Source organism: Poecilia mexicana, unplaced genomic scaffold, assembly GCF_051168715.1.
Source record: "Poecilia mexicana isolate PSO_F unplaced genomic scaffold, ASM5116871v1 scaffold_19, whole genome shotgun sequence".
NCBI lineage: Eukaryota > Metazoa > Chordata > Actinopteri > Cyprinodontiformes > Poeciliidae > Poecilia > Poecilia mexicana.
This window is the reverse complement of record NW_028263388.1, coordinates 2,731,152-2,755,142: the sequence shown is the minus strand read 5'-3', so window position 1 is coordinate 2,755,142 and position 23,991 is coordinate 2,731,152. Positions and strand designations below refer to the sequence as shown.

Genomic DNA, 23,991 nt, shown 5'->3' with positions numbered 1-23,991 from the left:
TTTTTTTTTTTTTTTTTTAACTTCGTGCTTTTGCAGTCAAGTTAAATTCACGTTTTTGGAGAAACTCGTCGTTGGCTGATGATGAGCAACGTTTCCAAATGTATACAATTAGCCTTCTTATCCTTTTCCTTCGAGTCAATACATATCGAGTGTGCATCATCTCTATCAGCCATGGAGGTGAAATAATGCTTTGGCTTCTCCTGTTCCATGATCCACCGACTAAATGAAGCATATTTGATCTTTATCTGGGCTGAAGGATGATGACTGCGCTGGCCTTCGTCCAGATCCTCTAGGCTGTGAAATAAGAACAAGTCCATAAAATTTTTCCTGACATCCAAAAGATTTATATTCCCTTTAAGTTTGTGGAGGGAATATGAAAGCTTGATTTAAACAAATCATGATGTTAAGCATATTATTAAGAGACATTAGTGATTGATTAGACAGGAAGAAAAACAGAGAAAATTATACTTCTAGTTCTGAATCATATTTCATGGTAAAAAAAACAACATTGAGTTCTCTTTTTTTGTTGCAATATTGCTATATTTGTGGCACAGATTTGCTTTCAGCCTCAAGTTAATGATGTAATGAGAGGCATTTATGAACATCCGTTTTCAAGTCTTCTCTCAGATTCTCAGCTAGACTTGGATCTGAACTTTGACATGAATATGTTTACATTTCAGCCATTTCTTAAGCCGGTCCGTGTTTAGTGCGATTTTACTTTAGGGTGAAACTCTAACAGATTTTCTACATTTCTTTTCATCCATCTTCTCTTTAACCCCTCCATGTCTACGGTGAAACAAAGCACCCCACACCATGACACTCCTACCACCATGCTTCAGAATTAGACTGCTGCAAGGTGTTCGTTTTCCTCCTCACATATTTGCATATTTGGGCCAAAAAGTTCAACTATGGTCTCATCTAACTACAGCACCTTCTTTCACTTGTTTGCTGTGGTGTTTTTGACAAACTGCAAGCAGGATGTCTTTTCTTCAGCTTCTTGCTTTCCATATTTTGTGGATTAATAGTTATCCCGTAAAAAAGCTTATCCCGCCTTAGCTGTGGATCTCTGCAGCTCCTCCAGAGTTAGCGTAAGCTTCTTGGCTGCCTTTCTGATAATGTTCTCCTTGCTCAGGCTGTCAGTTTAGGTTAAAAAGAGTGAAAGGGGCTGACTATACATAAGCATCACACATTTTCTCAACTTATGAAGTACATATGTTGAAAACTACTTGTTCTTTTCCGCCCACTTTAAGGTTATATACCACTTTGCGTTGGCCGGTGAGAAAAAATACTAAAAGTATACACTGACATGTGTGATCGTAATGCTAAAACTGGCAACAAGTTCAAAGGGGAATGAATACTTTTGCAAGACAGTATAATCCTATGATTCTAAGATTCGATGGAATACATAAATCATATCACAACAAATCCATATCCGTAGTTTTAGTAGAGTGCAATTGACTAAAACATCATCAATTGTGGTTTGTAAGATTCCATTAGTATGAGAGAAGCATCAACAAAAGGCTCTGATCTGAGGGGGAAAAAAAATACACTTAAGTAAATATAAAAACCAGAATCTCCCAGGCTTCGTTTTTTTTTTTCAGTGTTTCAATGACGGCTTGTGAAGAAGAGGACGCTTTTGACACGGCGGAGAACAGAAACCATTTGATACATAGCTCACAATTCAAGACCGTGTTCCAGGTGTCTTTTTTTTTTTTTAACCTTGGCTTCACAAAAGGACAGTAATATTACAATCTCACTCTACGAGCTGATTTATGTGGTGAGAAGTGTCTGTGTCTGAGATATGCAGAAAGCTGTGGTTCATGGTCAAATTCCTTTAAAAACAACCTCGCTGCTCATTCTCACGCTTGTAACATAGATAAAAATACATATAACAAAAAAGTGTTGCAGTTTTGCTCTCAGTGAGCATGAGAGTGACTGTGCAAGTTTTGTGTAAAACATTTCAAGGTTCGTAGCAGCCCGCACACAAAAACACACCCTCTCGTCCGCCAAACAGAGAACAGAGTACGCTACGCATGTTGAGCATTTCTTACGCTAACGTCCAGCTTCCATCTTTCCAGGAAGTATCTACCTGGGTAGTTTAAAAGAGGTCTTTATGCAATTTGGACCCAGTGGTTGAGAATCGTTCTGTTGGGGAGTTCTAATGAGCGCGTTTCATTCTGTCAAGTTTGGAGTGGCGTCGCTGGAAAGTGGCTGCGGGGATGGAGAAAAGAGTTTCTGAGTGGATCCCCCGAGAGATCGGAGATTAGAGTCTTATTGATGCTACTTTGCAACAGGAAGAAGATTAAGCACACGTGCATTTGCCGTGTGGGTCTCTGCGTTGGACATGAATAAAATATGGCCGCAGAACATGCTGTTCAACACTCGGGGAACAACAATATCCTTTTAAGAGGGAATTCACTTTTGCAGCATGTGTCCTCGATGGCCGCACCCCTCCTTCTTCTTCTTCTTCTTTTTCTTCTTCTTCTTCTTCTTCTTCTTCTTCTTCTTCTTCTTCTTTTAAATAGACACAAACAAACACAAGCAGACTTTTATTTTCCAGGGTGAGAGCATGTTACAATGCCATTAAGAGGGAACACAGAGGCTGTGAGGAGGGAGAAGAAAGAGCAAAGAGGAGGGGGTGGAGGGGTAGGGATGGTATAAAGTCCATCAGATTTGATGGCATGGTGATGTAGATAATGTTTTCTCTTTTTAGCTGCAGCTCTGAGAAAAGACGGCAGAACGCAACCACTTTCACCCTCTCTGTTTTGAAAGGGGGAGCACAATGTGCTGAATTTGTGCATCTAACACGTCCCATTGTGCACAAACACTGTGCCCCCTTTTACCTATCAGAATGATTGCCTCACCATTATGTGATTTAATGGCAAAGCACACTTACTCTTAATCCGGCTGCACCACTCTGAAGATGGGGCAGGGTTTACAGTGGAAAAAAAAAAAATCAATTTTTTTTCATTTTTTTTTTTCATCTGTTTGCACAAATAGAACAGAAAAACAGCTGAACGCTACAGTAATTTGCCACAGAGAAACATTGGAAAACAAATGTGTTCAGGAAACGTAGATGGGTTTTAAGGTCTGAAAGCCACAGCTGCTTGGCAAGCAGACGCTGGCTCCTTTTGTCTTTTATCTTCTTCTGTAATGTGCACAGGTGCTGCTTAATTCAATTGGAGAACGTTGCCATGGTTTTACATTAATATATTTCCATGTTACCATTACAACTGTTGTCATGGAGATGATAGGACCTATTTGAACTGAAAGCAGTGATGGTTTTAAGGGGGTACTGCTCTCTCTCTCTTCCTCTCTCTCACTCTCTCTCCCTCATCTCTTCCTCTCTTTTTTTTCCAACCCCCTCCCTCCATTTCATTTCGTTGCTCCGTGTCGAGTCACATGGTATGCAGCCAGATTTTAAGCTTGACTTCACTGTTCATTCCCCCCCTCTTTTTTTTTTTTTTTTACTGCTTCTAGCTAAGAATTGCATTTCAATCGAACATGGCAACCCACAGATCCAGAAACAAAACACTTTAACACTTCTTTGTAAAGCAAAATCTAATTCAGCATTCAGGATTTTTATTTTATTATTATTTTTGTTAAAAAAAGACTTTAACCTCACTGGCTTCCATTACCACTGAATTCATGCTATAACACCTTTCTGGAAAGGAGATGTTAACAGAAAAATAAGATAAATGTCTGTAGATGTAAAAAGCCTTTAATTACAGAAAACTTAACAGCAGTTTTAAAGGCATTAAAACTAAAGGACAAGAAATATTGACTATTTCCTTTGCAGTTATTAGAAGTGTATTTTAAACCGTGTGCCTTGGGTAAAAATATTTAGATCTCCTTCAGCAAGCTTCTGACAAATTTTTTTCTGGGATTTTGGCCTATTTCTCCTTCCGATGTTGGAGTCAAGCTCTCTCTCACCTTTTCAGTTTCACTCAGAAGTTTTCTGTGGGATTGAAATCAAGTCTTGACTTTGTTGTCCTTAATAGGCCAGTTTGTAACTAATTTAGCAATATGCTCAGAGTTGTTGTTTCTCTCTAAAGAGCCATTTTTGCCCAGGCTCTAACTTTCTGGCTGATGTTGTGAGATGTTCCGTCAGTATTTCCGCCATAACTCTTAATATTTGTGAAGCACACCAGTCCCTCTTACTGCAAAACAGCCACACAGCCTTATGCTGCTACTCCTGTACTGTGCAGTTTGGATTGTGTTCTATGATTTGTAAGCTTCCTCTATTTTCCTCTCAATGTAATATTAGACATTGCCAAACACTTGCATTTTAGCTTCATCAGAGAGCAGGGGATGTCTTACAACAATTATTATTTATTCCTGAGTGAATTTGTAAGCCATCTGATGTTTTTGTTGTTGTTGCTTTTTGAGTGATTACCAAGAGGCCTTTCAGGCAAATACAGATTTTTGCAACACATATTTAATACTTAATAACTGTTTGTTGTGTTATAGCATTTGTGCAAATAAATCACTAAGTAAACAATATGATTTTCCTAATTTGTGGTTTCTGTAATATCTAATGTTTCAGATAGGGCTGATGAAGGAAAGGACTGATGAAAAGCAGAAAAAGACCCAATGATATGGTGAATTAGACAGCTAGCATGCTAGCGTAGCTAAGCATCCCAGCATTTTTCAGGGAAGTGAATGCTGCCCATGCTGACATCAATTACTTTTTTTAGTATGTGAATGAAAGCAGCTGTTTGGGAACTCGGCCATTATAGAGTACTGTTTATGTGAATAGGACCACAGCAGAAATAAAACAGATGTAAAGTAGGTTACAAAGGTTGGACACAGAAACAAATGATACTTTATGACCTACATGTAAAGTTTAAACAAGTTTCTTACAAAAAAAAGATTCAATGAATGAGAAGTAGTTTATTTTGGAGCTGAAAACACAGTTCAGACTGTTAAGATTAAATTATAAACATAATTTAACTAATTTTGACCAGGTTGAAATGTCTTCAGAATTAGTTATTGTTAACGCTGAACTGGCACAAACAGTGAACGTAAATAATCCACTCTGAAACGGATATTAGACCCGGCCCAGCCCCCAAGTAATAACTCAGGAAACCACAGAAGGACCACTAAATAAACAATATAAGCATAAGCAGCCATAGGCAGACATTGTTTTAATCCGGACTACTAAGAACGTCTAATCGAGACATGGTTATTTCAATTAAAGTAATTGCCCAATTTAAAAAAAAATCAATACTGCTCCCCGGTTGCGTAATTGCTTCTTTCAATCAATTTGATGCATTTTCTAGAACAAAAGGCAAGCAGCAGTATTCAATTTACTCAAGCATACTAAATTTGATGGAATTGTTATATTGGCTATTAAAGCATTGGATGTTTTCTTCTTTTCAAAGATGGCAGCGGAATGTCTTCAGAGGTAAATTCAAAGTCACCTTGTTATCTTGGCATTTTGTTTTGATACCACTCTAGCTCATTATATCTGCAAAATCAGTAACAGCACATGCAATATTATATATAGAGAGAGAGACTTTGAAATGAGATGCAAATTTATCACAATATGCATTTACTTTGTTGAAATAAGTCTTGGTTTCGGCTAATGAATATTCTTGCACACAAACGGGGCACATTGGGTGAAGGGCCAAGCAAACGGAGAGAAAATATTTCACATGAAGTTATGAAAAACTGGCCTATACTGACAGCTTTTATCCATCAGCAAGGCGTAATGCAAAGATAAGCCAATGTGGCCTACTTTTTTTCTCTTTTTTTTTGTATTAACTGAGCTCAAAATATTTTCAGAATATTTTTTACACACTGTATTTTAGGCTGCTCTTCCCTTCATAGTGCTTGGACATGAAAGGACTCTGAAATGGGCAGCAGTTTTACTCAGTTGCATACATTCATGCAGACCCTCACAGATAAACTGACAGAGCCATGTTTAAAAGTACCATCATTTTTTATGATTCCCCCCCCCTCCACTCCTCTCCATGAACTTCCCTCCTTTTTCCCTCTGAATGCTGAAAAATGTTTAATATGAACCTCCAGACTTGCAGAGCAGCACCAAGCTTTCTGCTATTCTTATACAAACACAAAGTGACAAGATGGTTACTCTGTGCGCACACTGACAGTTCATTCCGGACTAGGAAAAATGTCAAAAATGTTTAGTTACGGCTGAGTGGACTTAATTACCATCCTCTAGGCTGCCTCAGAACTCAGTGCCACTAATGGTCCTGAGCTACAGATAAAATTCCGTTTACAAGAATGTTTCAGGCACGACAACTGATTCAGCCAATATGAAATATTTACTTTGATGTAATTAAACCGACAATGCTTTTATGCTCAGAAAATGAGAGAATGTCCGCGTTTAAATTAATGCAAAAATGCTGATTACTGACCTTTTAAATTAAGCTGACATGTAAGTTTAGCTTTTATTACGTCTGGGGATAATTGGAATTGCCTTAATAGTGGAAAGTGGGAACTTTTATTGACTTCTCTTGGTTTTCTGAGGCACGTATGTATGTTTCATCTTAAAGGAATTAAACATAAGTGTTTTGCCAAAGTGAACAGGCAAAAATTTAATTGCAGTCACTTCCAAACATATTTTTTTAAAGTTGTCGTGCAATTAAGCAGCACATAATTTGAACTATAAGGAAACAAGAACAAAGCATCCCTCATGAACAAATTTTATTCTTATTGATTAATTCGTTGAAACTAGCAAATGAGTTTTACCTTTACGTGTCTGTGGTGTTAATTTAAAAGTAAAGTTAGTGGGAGTTCAGGTTTAAGAATAGAAAGTCTGACATTCACAAAGAAACGTAATTATATATATATATATATATATATATATATATATATATATATATATATATATATATATATATATATATATATATATATATATATATATATATATATATATATATTATTATTATTATTATTATTTTTTTGTTTTGTTTTTTACCTATTTGTTCCCATTTGCTTACAACTAAATTTTACCCAAGAGCAAACCATTTTATGCTAATATGGGCATGGTTAAATTCTGTAAGTTTTTAAGCAATTAGGCAATGTGGAGATAAAAAGAAATAAAATCTCAAACAGAATTTGTATAATTTTTGAAAGAATTTATGCCAGAATCTTTTCCTATTTACTGTGATTCCTAATTATTCTGCTCTGCATCTTGCTGGAGGTTTAAAACAAAACTTATATAATTTCATTAAGCTTAAAATAGTTATCTGAAAACATCCAATCACTCTCCATTCAAATGTATTTTTTGTTTTTTGGGGACAGTTGACTTTAGACCAAAATAACCCTGAATGACCTCCTGTCAGTAGACGTGATTTCTCAGTGTCAGAAAACCACATTTCCTGAAGATAAATTCAGTTCAGTTCAGTTCATTTTTAAAGCCAACTCAGGGGTGATAGGAGACAGAGCAGATACAACCCCCCCCCCAAAAAAAACAGAAGAACTGATGTATGACTAGAATACAGATTATTACTTTAAGTCGTCTGTTTCCCAAGCTGCACTGCAACGTCCCTCCGGCCAGCACAACCTGACGCATTTGCCTGCAAACGTATGAAACAGCGTGGACAAAACGTTTCTGCACAAAGATACCAACTTAAATTTTGACTCTTACCATTAAAATAATAAATAGAAAACCTAACTAGATAGTGACCTCTTCTCTATCGATGGAGACAAATGCCTGTGTACTCCCTAGGAGATGTGGTGTCACTTTATTTATTCATAGCAACACAGAAACTCAATCAAACAGCATTAAATGTTTAGACCAGTCTTAACCCTTACAAGAAATGTCCATTGAGTGGAACGGCCAGACCCTTTGTTCGACAGCTGATGTGGACTGTGTCAGAATTGGACACGATGCAGTGGCACATTGTCAGGAAGCCAAAGTTAAAGAACATACAAAGTCAGCAATTCCTCTTTTGTTACCAACGGGCGTTTTGGCTCGTGTGTTGGTGTCAGTTTTATGAATCGATAAACAAGTGCTTCTTTAGGTGGAGCGAGTGTTGGCAGGGCCTCTCTAAAACATCCTGTTTTCAGCCAAGTTTGAGACCTGCAGGAAACTATTCTCGTCCTTTTCTTTTACCTCGGAAATCACTGTTTCACTCTGAGCTAAGTGGATATAAAACATCCTGCTTTCACCTCAGCGATCTGAGTTTTACTCCAACAAACAAGAAGCCGTTTAGAATACCTGAGCAGGGTCACGGCCAAAGCAAGGTTTTGTTCTTGCTCATTGCACTTACATAACCCGCGTGTTCTTCACAAACGGTGATTATAAGAAACACCGGGCTCCTTCGGGTGAAGAATGTGGAGTGGAAATAAGCCACGATCCGTTTTCCAGCAATTCAAAATGGAAATATTTTAAAAGGACTGGGCTTTAAAAGACATATTTGGAGTAAATGATAGAAATGTTTGTAATTTATTTCACATTGCATCTTACATACACAGTTCTAGAAAAGATTTAGAGACCACTGCACTGAACCCCCGTTGAAAACCTCATGGTTATTCCAGCAAATGTTGATTTCTGAACTCTTCCTGAGCTAAAACATTACTGTTGTTGTTTCTAAATGAACGGAAACTTGTTTTCTTTGCATTATTTTAGGTCCGAAAGCACTGCATCTTTTCCGTTATTTTGATCATTTCTCATTTTCTGCAAATGAATGCTAAATCTCTGCTTGGAATTTCAGAGACATGTTGTCAGCAGCTCATAGAATAAAAGAACAATGTTCATTTTACTCAAATATATAGCTACAAAAAGTAAAATCAGAGAAACTGATATTTTAAGTGGTCTCTTAATTTCCCCCAGGTAATTGGCTCAAGCATGTTATATGGTTTCATTCAATAGATTCTCTCATTTGAACCGATGACCTTTGAAGTTCCCCTTGTGTTACTTTGGGCATTTTGGCTGATACAGTTTGATCTCTCCTCTTCTATTCTCTCAGTGTAGGTGGATGGCATTGTGCAACACACTTTCCATTCCATGATAGTACACCGTAAAGTGCTCCACCAGACACTTACGGTATTCTTTTATAAACCTCCCTATTTTAAGCTTTTTTGCAACATTATGCTGTGTTCGTTGGTGTTTGTGATGCTGCCTGCTCAGTAATGTCCACTGCTAGATCTCTGAAAAATAACCTAATATTTAGCAAACCTTATTGCTTTTACCCTGAAACATAAACATTAATGCTAACAACAGATTCTCTTTCATCCTTTTTTTTTTTTCTTCAACGTGCTCCTTGCAAACCTTTTTTTTTTCTTCTAAATCAAATGTCATCATCCAAATATCTGGCGATAACGCCGATACCACAAGACATGTGACAACCACCTCAGAACGAGACGATTTACCTAACCCGAAAACGTACATGAAATTATCACCCCCGGAGGATTCAGTCTGAATAAAATGATCAACAGCTGCACTCTGACATTTTGCTTTGTGGTGAAACGCTCAGGAAGTTGCAGCTCACTCTCTCAGCTGAGCTGCTGCAGGAGAGCTGCTGTGCCTCTCCCCGTCCCTTCCATCCATCATGTGAAAATGAGTTCACATGCATCACCGCCAACATAATGTTCTTTACAGGCTGAGAGGAAAGGCTCACCTGACGCGCAGGGATGGCGCAATAAAGAAAAACCGGCTGACATTAATGAAAATGTATACCATTAGAAACTATCAGAAGAAATGGCTGAGAGGAAGATGGAGCCGTATTAATTGATTGTCGCTGACTAAGTGACTGCGGCTGTTGATGGTATGGGCTGTTTTCATTGCCTCTCCAGGCACTCGTTGTCCTTTCAGGGTTTAACTCGAGGAGAGATGGAGACTTTATTTGCCTGCATTTTATTGAGGATTGTTTAGAACATGAATAAAATGAACAAAAAAACATCTGTCTCGGCTACAATGTCCAAACATACACATATATATCGAAGGTAATACTTTTCATGACATTATTTTCCAACGTTGACATCTTGACTCACTGTTCCGAAAATTGCTTGCTATCTGTTTTAGCTCGTTCAGTAGTGCTAAGATAAATAGAAACATGGATGAGGAAGCCACAGTGCAGAAGCGCTGACAAACTAAGAAAAGTTCAAGTTATTAGAGCATATCTGTCACAGAACATATCAGAGGGATCTTCATCGGAAGTTAGTCTCAATGACATTTCAGTTAGTTTTTTTTTTGTTTGTTTTTCCCAACCAGTCAGCATGTGCTGTATTAGAGGATCGCTGTTTTTTTTTCTTTTTTTATTTCTGTGTTTTGACTAATGTAGTTTACAGCTATTAGATATAAAGTGTTTAACTTTGGACAAGCTTCACTTACAGACAAGTGCAAGTTTGACCACATCACTGCAACTTGCTCGCTTCCTATAGCCCACATTAATTGCTAATCATTATGTGTTACATATTGTTTGCTCTGTTTTCTGTCTTCATGGTGGATTTGGATTTTGCAGAACACATTTGGCTTGTTATTCTATCTGAAGGATAAAAAAGGCAGCTACCTTCTTTTAAAGTAGAATGAATTTTTAATGCAGCTCTTACAAATTACAGTTTTACTCTCGGTAAACTGAGATTTTACATACTAGCAGAGGAATAATCTATCTTCCGGCAGACAGACTGGATTGCATCTTTAAGAACTGACTTTATAACCCTTAGCAGATTGATGCTCAGTAACAATTGGTTCTATTAAGTTTTGATGTCCTTCCTCCTTGGCACTATATTAAAATTAACCTCAAACTCTCCAGACCAGGAAACATGTTCATAGAGATGACAACACTTAGTGATGATCCTCTGATACATTTAAATTTGACTTGTGCTCCCTGTCATTTGCACCATGTAGATTTGAGGATTTACTTTTTTTCACTGCATTTTGCTTAGTGAGATGAGATTTAATGACATGTCATACAATTTTGTAAATTTCTGTTTTCTTTAATTGTTAGTGTCAAGGTTTTGTTTTCTTTATAGCAAGTTGTATAGACTAAATCTTTACATTTAAAAGTGCTGAATTTTGTTTTTTTTTCCAATAAATGCTGAAATATAAAACACAATGTTTGGACTGAGACATTATTATCCTACCTCAGTCTTTATTTTATGCCTCATATTTACTCCACCAACAGAAACATGCTGTCCTGCTTACACTCTCTTTATCCCACCTCCTTCTCTCCCTCTTCACTCTTCCTTTCTTCTCAACCCTCTCCCCCCCCCCCCTTTAGTTTGTAACCTGAATACAGTAGCACAGTGGACCAATCGATCACAGGGAGTCCTCTTTTTTTCCATCCTGGCAATTTTCCTCAGAGGAAAGGAGGAATAATGTGAGCTAACAGTGTGGAAAATCAATGCTCCACTGGCATAGAATAACTTGGAGTCTAGCTAGCAGAGAACTGGGCTCCATGAAGCCAGTTTGGGTGATAAAGCCGCCCCATGTCCAGTCTCTCATCCCGCATAATACGCAGCTGCCCCTGCAGAGCTGCACTCTCTGTCAAGAGAAGGTTAACAGATTTATTCCTGAAATCCTGTGGATTTAAAAGGTGAGGTACACTCCTGCAAGCAGTCCTCAATTGCATAATAGCTGCATGAGTGTGTGTGTGTGTGCTTGTTTGTGCTACTATCAGTGTTGACTTGATGTAATAGTATGTAGATTTGCACGAGAAAACGTTTGACATACTGGTCATGTTTAATTGTAATTTGTCATATTTTGCCAGTGAGTTTGTGTCATTTTACCATTTCATGGCACAATAAGGTGACTATGTTGTCTTAACTTGTTATAGAAATTATGTGATGTTTTTGAGGAATTCATAGTTTAGAGCATTGTTTATCTGTATTTTGCCTTAGCTATTCTTTGTTCAGATCAGCATTTTCCTGTTTTACTTTAGATCAGACTACTCTGTGTTATTTTAGTTAGATGTTTATTATTTCTTGTGTTTAGTTAGTTTTTGACACGGACTTGTTTCTCCAGCTCCCTTCTTAGTTTTTGCTCCTCCATCCTCTTCCCTGCCATCTCTCTCTCTCTCTTCCTCAGCCTGCCTTCTGCTCTCCCCTCACAGCTGGAACTTGTTAGTTTAATCAGTCCTGGTCCATTGTTCCTGCATTCAAACTCCCAGGATTCAACCACCACTCTCTTGCTGCGTTCTAGTTGTACTCAGGAGTTGGAAATGCCATCTTCCAAGTCAGAAAAACCAGCTGGAGAGCCCTCCAAAGTTGGATTTCCCACTGGGGCATTGGGAGCAACTTTCACTACCCCCAGTTACAGCTTGTAAGGTCAACTGCAAAATTGCTGAAACACTGACTTCCTTTTAATCAAGGCTTAAAAACTCTTTCGTTGGAGCTGCCTGTGATTAATACTAAATAATACATAGATTCATTCTAGTCTATATTATGACTCTTTCTTGACACTGTAATGTTTCTTGTTTGCTCATTGTGTCATTATTTTTCATCACATAAAGCACTTTGAACTACCTTGCTGCTGAAATGTGCTCTACAAACAAACTTGAGTTGACTTCACCCCAACCACACACACACACACGCACACACACCCCCCCACACACACACACACACACACACACACACACAGACAGACAGATGCTCACAGTTTGTCTTGTTTTTGTACTTAAGAGTCTCAAAACGCTTAATGTGATTGTCTTGAGGGCGATGTTTACTTGTTTTACCTGCCGAATGAAATAAAAATATGGCAGACACATATAGGCCAGGGCTGGAGTCACAAACATGACTTTCATTATGAATTCAGATTTAGTCTGATTACGAGGTGTTTTTCCAATATGAGCAGTAAGGTGATTTTCACTTTGTGCTTAATATAAAGACGTCTGTACCTAGTAATTTGTATGCAAAAGGCATGAGCAACTTTTTCCTTCTTTTGAGTTTGTAATTTGAACACTTACAGATGTAAATTGGAATAATGGAAGGAATTTTTCTATTAAGATTATTTTCTCTTTAATTTATACTGTATCCCTGCAATGGGAGGGTCTCTTGAATGGCAAACCACATTCTCCTTCTAAATTTAAGCCATTCTGTCCCTAAATTTGAGGGAAAGATGAAACGGCAAGTCAAAGTAAAAGTGGAATATAAAACAAAACTGGATTTGTGCACAAAGTCCTGAGTTTGGCTCTGCCTTTTCCTGTTTAAATGACCATAATACCCGGGTTTAAGCACCCAGCCACATTTTTCATTTTTACAGTCTACTTTGGAGTTAATTTGAAATATTCTTGTTTTCTAAGATAGCATAACCATCTAGCCGATGTTCTCCTTCCATTTCCAGCCTGTCGCTGTAGATGGACGGGGTGCTCTGTGACATGGGCAAAGATGGTGGTTTTGGTTTATACACTTTCCCAACTGTAAACTTCTGCACAACTTTATCCCTGTCCTGTCTGCCGCATTCACTGGTTTTTGTTCACTGATTTTCTGTAGCAGACCTCTGATGCATTTACACAACTACTGCATTTATTCAGAGATTGCGTGAACCACAGGTGGACAATGGATTAATTAAGCAAAGTCTGAAAGCATTTGGGTGAACTGGACTTTATTTCAGAAAATCAGAGTAAAGGACTCTGAAGTTTTCACTAGAAAAATCAAGTTTGAAAACTTTGCATCTTTTTTTCAGTAAGCATCTTTAAATTGCTGTTGCTGTTGGATTATCACATACATTCAAACCTGCAATTACTCATACATCTGCCAGATTTAGGTTGGAAGTAATATAAACACTTTGCAGAGGTTCAGCCAGAATCTGATTAAGGCGATGGCAAAAAGGTTTTCCAACCTCAGACGCCTGGAGGTCATCACCAAATATAAATTGTGAAAATACCAGTGGAAATGTGGAAAAACTGCTCAGCAACAATAGGAAGGGTTTAAGTAAGTTCTCACATGTAATTTTTAATAAAGTGTGAATAGAAACCACTTTTTTATTTAATTGATCCTTATAAGAAATTGTCAAATGAATTGACCAGGGGTATTAATAATTTTGGACTTAACTTTAAAACCCCAATCAGCGCATTCAAATTTGTGATAGTAACATGGCAAAATGTGAAAAAGTAACAGAGGTAAAAAAAAAAAAAAAAGTTTTGCAAGGGACTGCATAGTTTGAAAAGAAATAAAATGTGGCAATTCAAGTCAATACCGTCAATAAAACGGCACATTATATAAAGTGTCCCTGAAATGTGTCACTAAAGAACAAAAACACCTCGGTATGAGCATCAACTGTGCAGAGAGACACCCAGACACAGTCCTGCTTCTTGCAGTATAGATATGCAAAGTTTGGCCTCGTGCATTATTGTTTCGGTTTCTGAAAAAAAAAAAAAAAAAAAAAAAAAACAGGTTTCAGAATCAACACGAAACAGTTTGAAACCCTGTCATCTTCCATAACAGTTCGGTCGCAGGTACAACCACAAACTGCGCTCGTCTGCAAACGTTCTGTCTGAGCAACGTGTCACCCGTTCTACCCACACTGACCCAGGCCAGCTCAGACCCGCGGGTATTGGCTCGGTATAAGTTGTCTCAGTGGAAAAACCGAAATAGACGTAAATAATGACTTTTGTTTTAATTTAGCCTGCTTGTGCAGTGAAGGGCCCAAGGCATATGCTTTTTTTATTTTTCCAGTACAAAATCATCAAGCAAGCCGTCAGTCTCTTCATTAAGAACAGCATGTAGTAACAAAGGAGCGATGCGCCTGGGAGACACCAGTCACATCTTGTCTTGCCAATTACACTTTGCATGATTCCTCCCCAAAATTAGGCTGAGCCAAGCTGGAAAATGATTGCTGGCATGTTGTGGGATCTAATTATCTGTTGAAAAAAATAAAAAATAAAAATATTATTGCTGCTGTGTTCTTAATCTAAACAAAGAGTCCTGACAGCTTTTTGGATTTTGGGACAAAATGTAAAGAGAGCAGCAGGTTAGGATGAGTTGGTCCAGCTCTAGTTGAGGCTATCTGTGACTTTAAGCTTTTATTTATTTCTCCCTGGTTTGATAATATGACTGATAAGCGATTGAAAACCTATAAAAAAAAAAGCATATGATAAACTAGGATCCTTGATGATCCGTGATGACAAACAAATAGCCTTTTAAAGCAGGAAGTTCTGAATTGTCCTCTTGTAATTGAAGAGCGGAACTTGAATCATAAGAACACACTCAGTGTGAATGCAGGAAAAACACAGCCTCTCAAACGCAGAATGGAAGGAGAAAATATCAGCCATCCAATTTTCGAGCATCACTTATGCGGCGAGAGACAAACAGATCTCCGGAGCACGTCTTCCAAAAGCACTCCCCACAAACACACATCACCAAAGAGACAAATATTATTTCAAAAAGGGAAGAAAAAAAAAGGAACTTTTAGATATGTCGTGCATCTGCAAATTTGACTTTATAGGGGTAGCAGAGAAATAACATTACCATAAGCTTGGTGCAATGCATGCATAATAGATTGTTGTTTTCACTCTGCATATGGTAGGAGCTGGATTCGCTTCAAAGTGCACCAAATTTGCATGATTCGATGTGAGGGATTCTGGGATTAGTGAACACCACCCCCCCACCCCCTCCCACCCAACTCTAGCCTCCTTACCCCCCCCACCTTCCCCACCCCCCTCTCTTTCACTCAGCTATAGAAAGGTATCACATTCCCACAGATGGCGGGTTACATTGTGAGAATGATGTTGTTTACGACTCAAAAAAAAAAAAAAAAATACAAAAAGAAAAAAAAGAGTAAGCACGGGGAAACTAAGAGAAATAAACGCAGCTAGATTTATTCTGATATGTACTTTTAAACATCCACATCCCTGGTGTGAGAGGTACAATAGATATAGATTGAAATTATGCTGATGTGCCTGAGTTTTGATTCAAGGATTATGTAAACGCTGGCGCTCGTGCCAGGGGCCAGCGTCGGCAGATGACACGTAGAGTTGATTCTGACGTTCTTCATCCGTGTCTTCAATCACTTAAATGTGACAGAGCGAAAGGAAGCAGCCTGTTTGACTGGAGCCCCAGAGGCTGCTACCGAACAATGTCTGGCAAACAAGAACAAAGTGATTCGCAAACTATCAGCAGCTCTCAGCGCTGCTGTATTCATGAAAATAGCGAAAAAAAACAAAAGTCCCCCTGACTTTGTTCCCTCTCTTTCCTTTTCATATTGCTTGTTGTCTTGTCACCATATGATTTTTTTTATTTTTTTTTCACACTGCAATATTCCCAAATAACATGAACCGAGGGGCATATGTCACATGCAGTAGTGGAGGGGGTGGGGGGGGGGATTCAAGATGAAATGTAGTTTTATGCAAATCACTTTCCAATCAATGATGAGCTGTCTTTTTTTCCCCTCTCACTGGATAACCTGATTATAATTTACATCAGGATGTCCATCTGTTAGATGAACGCCCACGCAGGCCATCATGCATATAGAACGGATACATGCATGATGCTTTTTTATTTTTATTTATTTATTTTACAAATTAGCAATGCTTGAGAATGCTATCAATGTTTATCCCAGCCTCCTACAGCTTTACCATTTATTACTATTCATCTGTGACGTTTTGGCCCAGGCTGGATAGACTTGCGCTGTGAAGAAATGAGGTGAGAGCAGAAAGGCTGAGACAATTTAGTCAGACCAGGTCCTGGTGGAATAAAAAATAAAACCAAGGGTCTTGTGTTGAGTTTGATTACACTGAACACATTTATGTAACATTATGATGACTTTCTTCAACCAAGCCGACTGTAAAAATGTGGTTGTTGTGAACGATTTGTTGTAGAACTACAGAAAAGTTATGCAGAAAACAATTATTGTGTTACTGTTAAAAAAAAAATCTGAAGGTAAAAATCAAATATAATATGTTCATAAGACCCAGATACTGGTCATGGATCGGTGTTTAAGCTTGCATGTGTTTAAGCTAGCAACAATTTCATTTTACAGAAAATAAAATCATTATTTTACTTTTACTTTCTATAGATTTCTGTGTTAAAATGTCTAAAAGCATCGGTTCTAGGTCAGAGGAACATTCATCCTGTTGGACGTCAGATTCTTCCATCCGAGCCGTGGCTCTCTGTAGCTCCCCCAGAGTTAGCATGGGTCTCTTTGCAGCTTGTGTGCATGTAACAGAATGCCTCAAAGGTTTCAGTATGAAGATGTGCAAAGCTGTTACAAACATACCCAAAATGGGGGCGTTGATTTTAAATGGTTTGTTCTGTATTGACGCATCTGCAATTTCATAATGTCACTTTATGAGAACAGAGCTGCTTTATTCTGGTCTAAATGACTAGTGGCTGTGATTGACACATGATTTTCAGTTTGTTAAAATAATCAAAACTCTATACAAGTAAATAAATAAATAAATAAATAATACTAATTCTATTAATTCAGTTATTTTTTACATAATTATTTTCCCTTCTTTTGAAAACCTCAACATCTGGAGAGTGTTTTTATCTCCACAGTGGAAAACGATTTTAAAAATCCAAGTTGTTCCTCAATAAAATTTTCACCTGAATGTAAAGAGAAAAATATTCATTACTTTCAAGACAGTAAATATTTTATGAGAAATTTTATAAAAGATTTGATAAATCCAGTCTCTGGAGGCTTGAAAGATGTTTGTTTTTGTTTTGTTTTTGTTTTTTTTTATGTTTTTTTGTGTGTTTATTGCATTTAGTTTTTTCTTTTATTTAAAAGAGAATAATGTTGATCCTATTCAGAAAGCAGGTTGACCAAACCTGCTTCTCCTCAAAAAAAAAAAAAAAAAAAAATTACATTTTAAAAAATCAGCAAACACCTTACTCAAAAAGAGTGCACTGCTAGATCCAAGAAGAGATTATAAATGTAAAAGTTGCCAAGATTTCAGCTCCTTGTCCATCAATTGTTGGGATAACTTCCTTTCTCTCTTCCAGACAGTTTAGTCCCTAGAAATGCGCTTCCTGCAGGTGGTGTGTCAGGGCTGGGTGGGGTTGGTCGAGGTCGGGGGTGACGAAGCAGGGTGGATGGAGGAATCGGATCTTGTGATGCCCCTTCCTGACCTAATAAGGGCAGGTTTTCACTATCAGCTGAGGATCAGGTGCTTGGTAAATATACAGAAGAATGAAGATTTCCTGCTGGGTACAGACACCCACAAGGCAAATTCGAATAAGGGCTTCATTTTTCTTTGCTCCCTCTCATTCACAATCAGCAGCTCACCGTTATGTCCTGGTTTTTCGCAAGCCGTGTCCTCTTTTCTGCAAACAATCTTGTCTCCCAAACAGTAGGCAACCAGGAGATTTCCCGTAAGGAGGAGAGCAAGTATTTTCAGTGAGCGACAACTAACAGGACTTCGAGTTTCTATTAATCCCTTTTTAACCCTTACACATGGAAGTAGATATTACTATTTCATTTTTATCTTGGTCACTGTTGAGTTTTTTTTTTTTTTTTTTTTTTTTACTTCTGATGCACATCCAGCCATTCAGCTGATGACTTTGACATCAATGCTAAACTGTTAACCGCTAACATAATACACATATTTTTTTAAAAAGTAATTGCATATGATGACATTAATTAAACATATTCTTGCTGTCAGTCCACACAATGAGGAGCTGAATTCCCAACGATTAACTTCAGCCGTGAATAATTACAGCTAATCATATGCAAGCAATTAAAGTAAAAGCCTGATCAAATGGTGGCTTAATGTCAGTCAAATATGCTGACGTGTAATTGAAAATGTCCCCTTTCTGCTCCCTGCCACCGCCGTAATATGAATCCGTTAAAAAACAGATCCGGTTTCCTGACTGCAGCAGCGAAGGAGATGATACTTAATCAACTAATTGATGCAACAAAGAGCTTTTTCCACACATGTGCTCAGTAACATCCCGTCCTTCTTGTGCGTTAGGGGGTTAAATTATTAACAAGCAACAACAACAAAAAAAAAGTTTCATTGTTTTTCACTCCAGACAGCGGTGGTCAAGTGACGAGATATTTGATATTAAAGGTCTGATGTGACACTTTCAGAGCGCAGCCACTGATATCTTCTCCTTTTTGAAGGAAACTTTTCACAAACTTTGTTTTTTTACTCGTGAACGTGAAACATGAAGTGTTATATTGATCAGCCGCAGCATTTTGTGCTATAAGTCGTCAGGCTTTGTGGCTCAAAGGTAATTATTCATAATTCACCTTTGCAGAATTCTCTGTACAACAAAGGCAGCAGAGAATACTGAATACAATTTTATGGATTACCATTTTTCATGTGCCTTATGACACAATTACCTTAAAGCTTATTTTCGGGGCGGGCAAAAGAGGATTTGGTGACAGAAAAAAAAAATAAAAAAAAAAAATAAAAAATGAGGAGGATAATGTTCTCCCTTGTATTTAACTTTGACAAACTTACAGAGTCGGAGGTGTTAACCATTTCCTGCTCCTTTCTTTCTCTTTCTCTTTCTTTTCAGTTGTGCTGCGTTGGAAGGGAGGGGCCCAGTGTGATGGAGCTACAGGTCACTGTTGGGCTACAGATGAAGTGAGTGACAATAATTGAGTTAAGAGGGGAAAACAAATGATTTCATTAGTGCATGTAGTGGAAAGAGTCGACTGGTTTATTTCTGCAAAACAATACATGCCAAAGAGAATCAATTTTGTTATAAGTTGTGCAGGTAATCAAACATGTAGCTCTCACTGCATTGACATGGAGGCTGACGTCCTGCAACAAACATGAGTCACTAAGCGAGGAGAAAACAAGTGTCTTTGACAGTGGAAAAAAAAAAAAAGTCAATGTGGAGTTAGTCAGAGGACTTATCATTCTTGTAAATTGTCAGAATCACATAGTGTAGCATCGTACTCTTTTTAAAACAACATTTAATGTAAATTCTGGTCAAGATACACATTTTAAAGTATAACTTACAATTTCACAGTGTTTATTTGGCAATTCCATACAAACGCATCTCTTTCATCAAGTTTTATTTTGTTTTAATTAGCATCAAATGCTACAACAGGGCCGACATGTGAATCTGAAGTGCAAAAATCAGTTAATTAATTAGGCATATTTGCAAACAGGTCCAAATCTCATTTAATCAGTCCAATTCATTCTGACGCTCATATAAACAGAATCATCCAGTTAGAAACGGATCACTGGGTCTAGACGCTGTGAAAGACAGTGAATAAAAAACAAACATTACAGATTCCTTCTGTTTTTGGTTTTTAGTCACCCTTAAATGTTAAATGAAAGTAAATCCAAAATTATTATTCAATTATCATTTTGCTTCAATTCAGTTCAGTTCAGTTTATTTACACAGCGCTAATTCACAACTAATTTCATACTAAGGCCCTTTACCAAAAGTTATTTCAGTTCAATCACACATAAATCCCAGTCGATCCCAGTTATCAAACAGTGCATTAAGCTGAGTTTATTATTCAAATGAGCTTAAAAAGTTTGCATCACGTCGTTGACTTGCAGCATTCTCTCCTCCTGAAGTGTATTTCCCCAGCCCGATCAAGCCCACTTTCTAATTTTTACCTCCTTGTCTTAAAACTAGACAGGGTGTCTGACCTACTAAAACTGGGAGCCAATGAAGGGAAGCAAGAATAGGAGAAATATGATATTTATTTTTAAATTTCATCAGAGCTCTTACTGTGGTGTAATTCTTTACTCCTGATAGTAAAGAATTACAGTAGTCCAACCTTGATTTAACAAATGCACAGACTCGTTTTCAGCATCACTCCTGGACAAAATATGTCTAATTTTGCAAACATTATGGAGACGTATTAAATTCAAAAGATTAACCAAACCAACCTGACTCAATGCAAAACGATCATCATCACCCCTGTTCTAAAATCTGGTTGTGTCTCCCTCGGTAACAACTGTCATGTAGCATTTGCATTAATTTGCAACAGTTTTGGCCCAGTTATCTTTGCATAATTATGTTAATTCACCAAGATTGTAATTCACGATTTGAGGAAGTCCTCTACTTGTGACTGGACAAACTCAAGTTACTTCAACTGAACTGTTTTATAGTAAACCTTAGAGTATTTTTCATTTCAGTTTCCCCAGACTACATATATGAGGGCAGTTTAAATAGGACAACTAAATTTCCATTCCGCTGCCATGCCAGCAAGAATAATGCGTTTTGATAATGAAACATCGTGTACAGCCACGCTCGCACGGATTTAAATTGGAAATAATAAGCAAAGGACCTTTCCAAGGCCTCGTGATGCAACACCCTTTGTGAAACAGTTACAACTCAAAGCTGTGTATACGTGATTTTAACCGGGTGGGAAGGACATATTGATCTGCTGACATTCATCTGAAGGACATCCATTGTGGAATGATTTCACATGCATGGGTTTCCTCTGCTATGAACCATCATAAATCTCACAACTTATGAAAATATCCTAATTGCATATAGGATAAATGGGACTGGAATTATTCCCTTGTAGTTTGTTGGTAGTTTGAGATGTTTGCTTGGTAAGGTGTGAGATAAGGCCACTCGTCCCACCATGTTTACATCTAAATGTTAAAAACATTCTCATATGAGTGATTGCAATATTTATGCTACATCATAAAACAATTCTAAAAGCAATTCTAAGAAGGTAAATTTGAATTAGTCACCGATTCAAACAATAAGCCTGCCAGAGATCACAAAGAGATTGCCGAATGTAAAAGGTCAACAGCCTCATGTTCTCACAGCTAACCCAATTGTTTATCTGATCAGATCTCAGATCAGGTCTGCCGGTCTATCACAGAAAAGGGTGATCGTCCCAGTTTTTCTAGTCGCAGGCACTCTGTGGTGGTGACTGCACTGAAAAGTTTTTTTTTTTTTTTTTTTGTCTGATGTCTGTAGGTGTGTGGTAAAGCACGGGTTCTTGTGCTCAGGTAGAAAATGACTCATAATCCCACATGACTCATGTGGTAAGTTAAAGTCAAGCTTATTTTCATATAATAAGCACCGACCGTCATACTGATACAGGACTACGGTCTTGAGAGAGTAGGAGCTTTTCCTCATCGCTCTACCTTTTGACTCCTTAGCGGGTTAGTGTTTTGAAAGGGACTTATTTCTGTTAAATATTCGCTTCGTGTGTAATATGTGGAATACAGTCAAGAGAACTCGCGTCAAAGGACGTGGTGGCTTCGGCTGTAATAGGAAATGGATTGAACACGGCTCGGCTGCCTGGGGCCAACATGGTGGCTAATGCATGTGGCTGTTATTAAACAAGGTACATTGGTTAGGTTTAACGAGAAGGAAAAATAAAAACAATGACTATGTTAAAATGGGGTCATTTTTAGTCAGTATAACATAAATATTATAACCTGATGTAATGAAATCTTTTCTTGTGAAAGAGTGCATTAAGTTGCATGTTTCACTGGTTCTGTGTTTAACTGTGTCTCCTTCCTGGAGGAATTCAGTAAGGGAGACACTTTTTTTTTGCCATTTTACTACATAGATTTTTTTGTTGTTGTTTTTCTTTCTCACAGAAAACAATCATAGAATAAACTAGTATTTTTTCTGTTCCTCTCTTATCCTCCTTGTTGTTGGCTTGTTACCATTAAGATTTAATTTTATGCTATTAGTCACCACAATTCAGTCTGCAGAAAGTTGGTGTCTTAGGATGTAATTGCAGTACTTTATTTAGTACAATTCATATAAAAACAGCCTTTAGAATGTGGTATTTTATCCATTTTACCTTAGACTTATTACTGCATCCTAAATTAATTATCTTACTACAAGATTACTTTTTTTGATCCCTTTAATAATAACTGTTGACCATATCAGAATTATTGCATTTGAATAAGTGTTGCGGTCGTGTTCCCATGTGGATGAGTGGAAAGGACATCATATCCTCATGTTGACACCGAACTCACTTACTGATGTTGGTAATGTGAACAAGGATGAACATATACAATGTTACCTCCACGACTGAAGGAGCTCATTCCCTCCGCGTTTTCAGGTCAGTGGCTTTCATCAGACGTAAAGGCGGGGGTGTCGGTAAATTATGAATGAAGAACCACTTTGTGGACGAAGGGGATGATGCAGATTATTCATCCCTGCTTCCTTCAGTGCAACTTCTCTGGTGGACGGGCTCTACTCCAGAGAGACGAGGGGGGACCACGTTACTCACTGGAGCAACACGAGTAGATTAAAGGTGGCAGTAAATCACTACTATCCCTTTTTATTTTAAATCTCTTCTTTCAGTTTAGAACTGGTATATAGCTTTTTTATGTAGCAATTAAGATTGACTTAAATACAGATGATCAAAAACAAACAAAAAAAAGTAAACACAGCAACCTATTTTGCTAACTAATTATATTTCCTGAACTGATGTTGCACTTTTTCCAGTCCTACCGATTTCTGGCTTCAGGCACATTCATCCAGCTGCGCTAACAAACACACACACACACATTCACAGATGTGTGGCCAACACGGGGTTAAGTGTCTTGCCCAGGGGAACATCGACATGTGGCAGGGAGAAAGTTGGACTTTAACCCACAGCTTTCTAATTGCAAGACCACTCAGCCACAGGTCACGCCACATCAGTAAAATATGTAAAAAATAAATAAACAAAAAAGTAGAAATTAAAAATATAACATAGAGAAAAACTAACTTCACAGATTATCGCTACAGGAAGAGAGACGGGTAGCAACATTCCTGTTTCTGCACTCTCAGATGCCGCACTGTTGATGTGAACTCTTGTTTATGCGTCTTCAGCCTTACTGCCTTTGTATGTCATCGTTAAAAGCAGGCTGTTTAGCTGCAGAATAAATGTTTTTAATTTATTTTTGAAGACACGCCTCTGTCTGGCAGTTCCCGCTTGGGGCGAAACATCATTGATGTGGCGAGGAAGAATGATAGCTGCTGATCATGTAGCCTGTCGGCTGCTGATGACTTGAGTGGAACAGATCAAGTTATGGATGATTCATTTCAACTCTGAAGCGATACTCATCTGCTGACTTAATCAGGACCTCACCGACTTTACAGGTCAGCAGTGGGGGCGAGGAGGAAGGTGTGGTGCATAAAAAAGCTTTAGTTAAAAGTGTCCATTAAATACACCCTCTTTCAAATTCACCTTCA

General features: G+C 37.9%; 1 protein-coding gene across 1 annotated transcript in view; it reads left to right on the top strand.

Annotated features, from left to right (window-relative positions):
- LOC148153559 (WAP four-disulfide core domain protein 1-like) overlaps window positions 1–23,991 on the top strand; it is a 42,677-nt gene that overhangs the window by 9,504 nt on the left and 9,182 nt on the right. Inside the window, exon 2 of the mRNA XM_088016572.1 lies at window positions 19,381–19,448. Coding sequence (XP_087872698.1) covers window positions 19,414–19,448 — 35 coding nt within the window. The 5' untranslated portion in view covers window positions 19,381–19,413. The remainder of the gene's footprint in view (window positions 1–19,380; window positions 19,449–23,991) is intronic.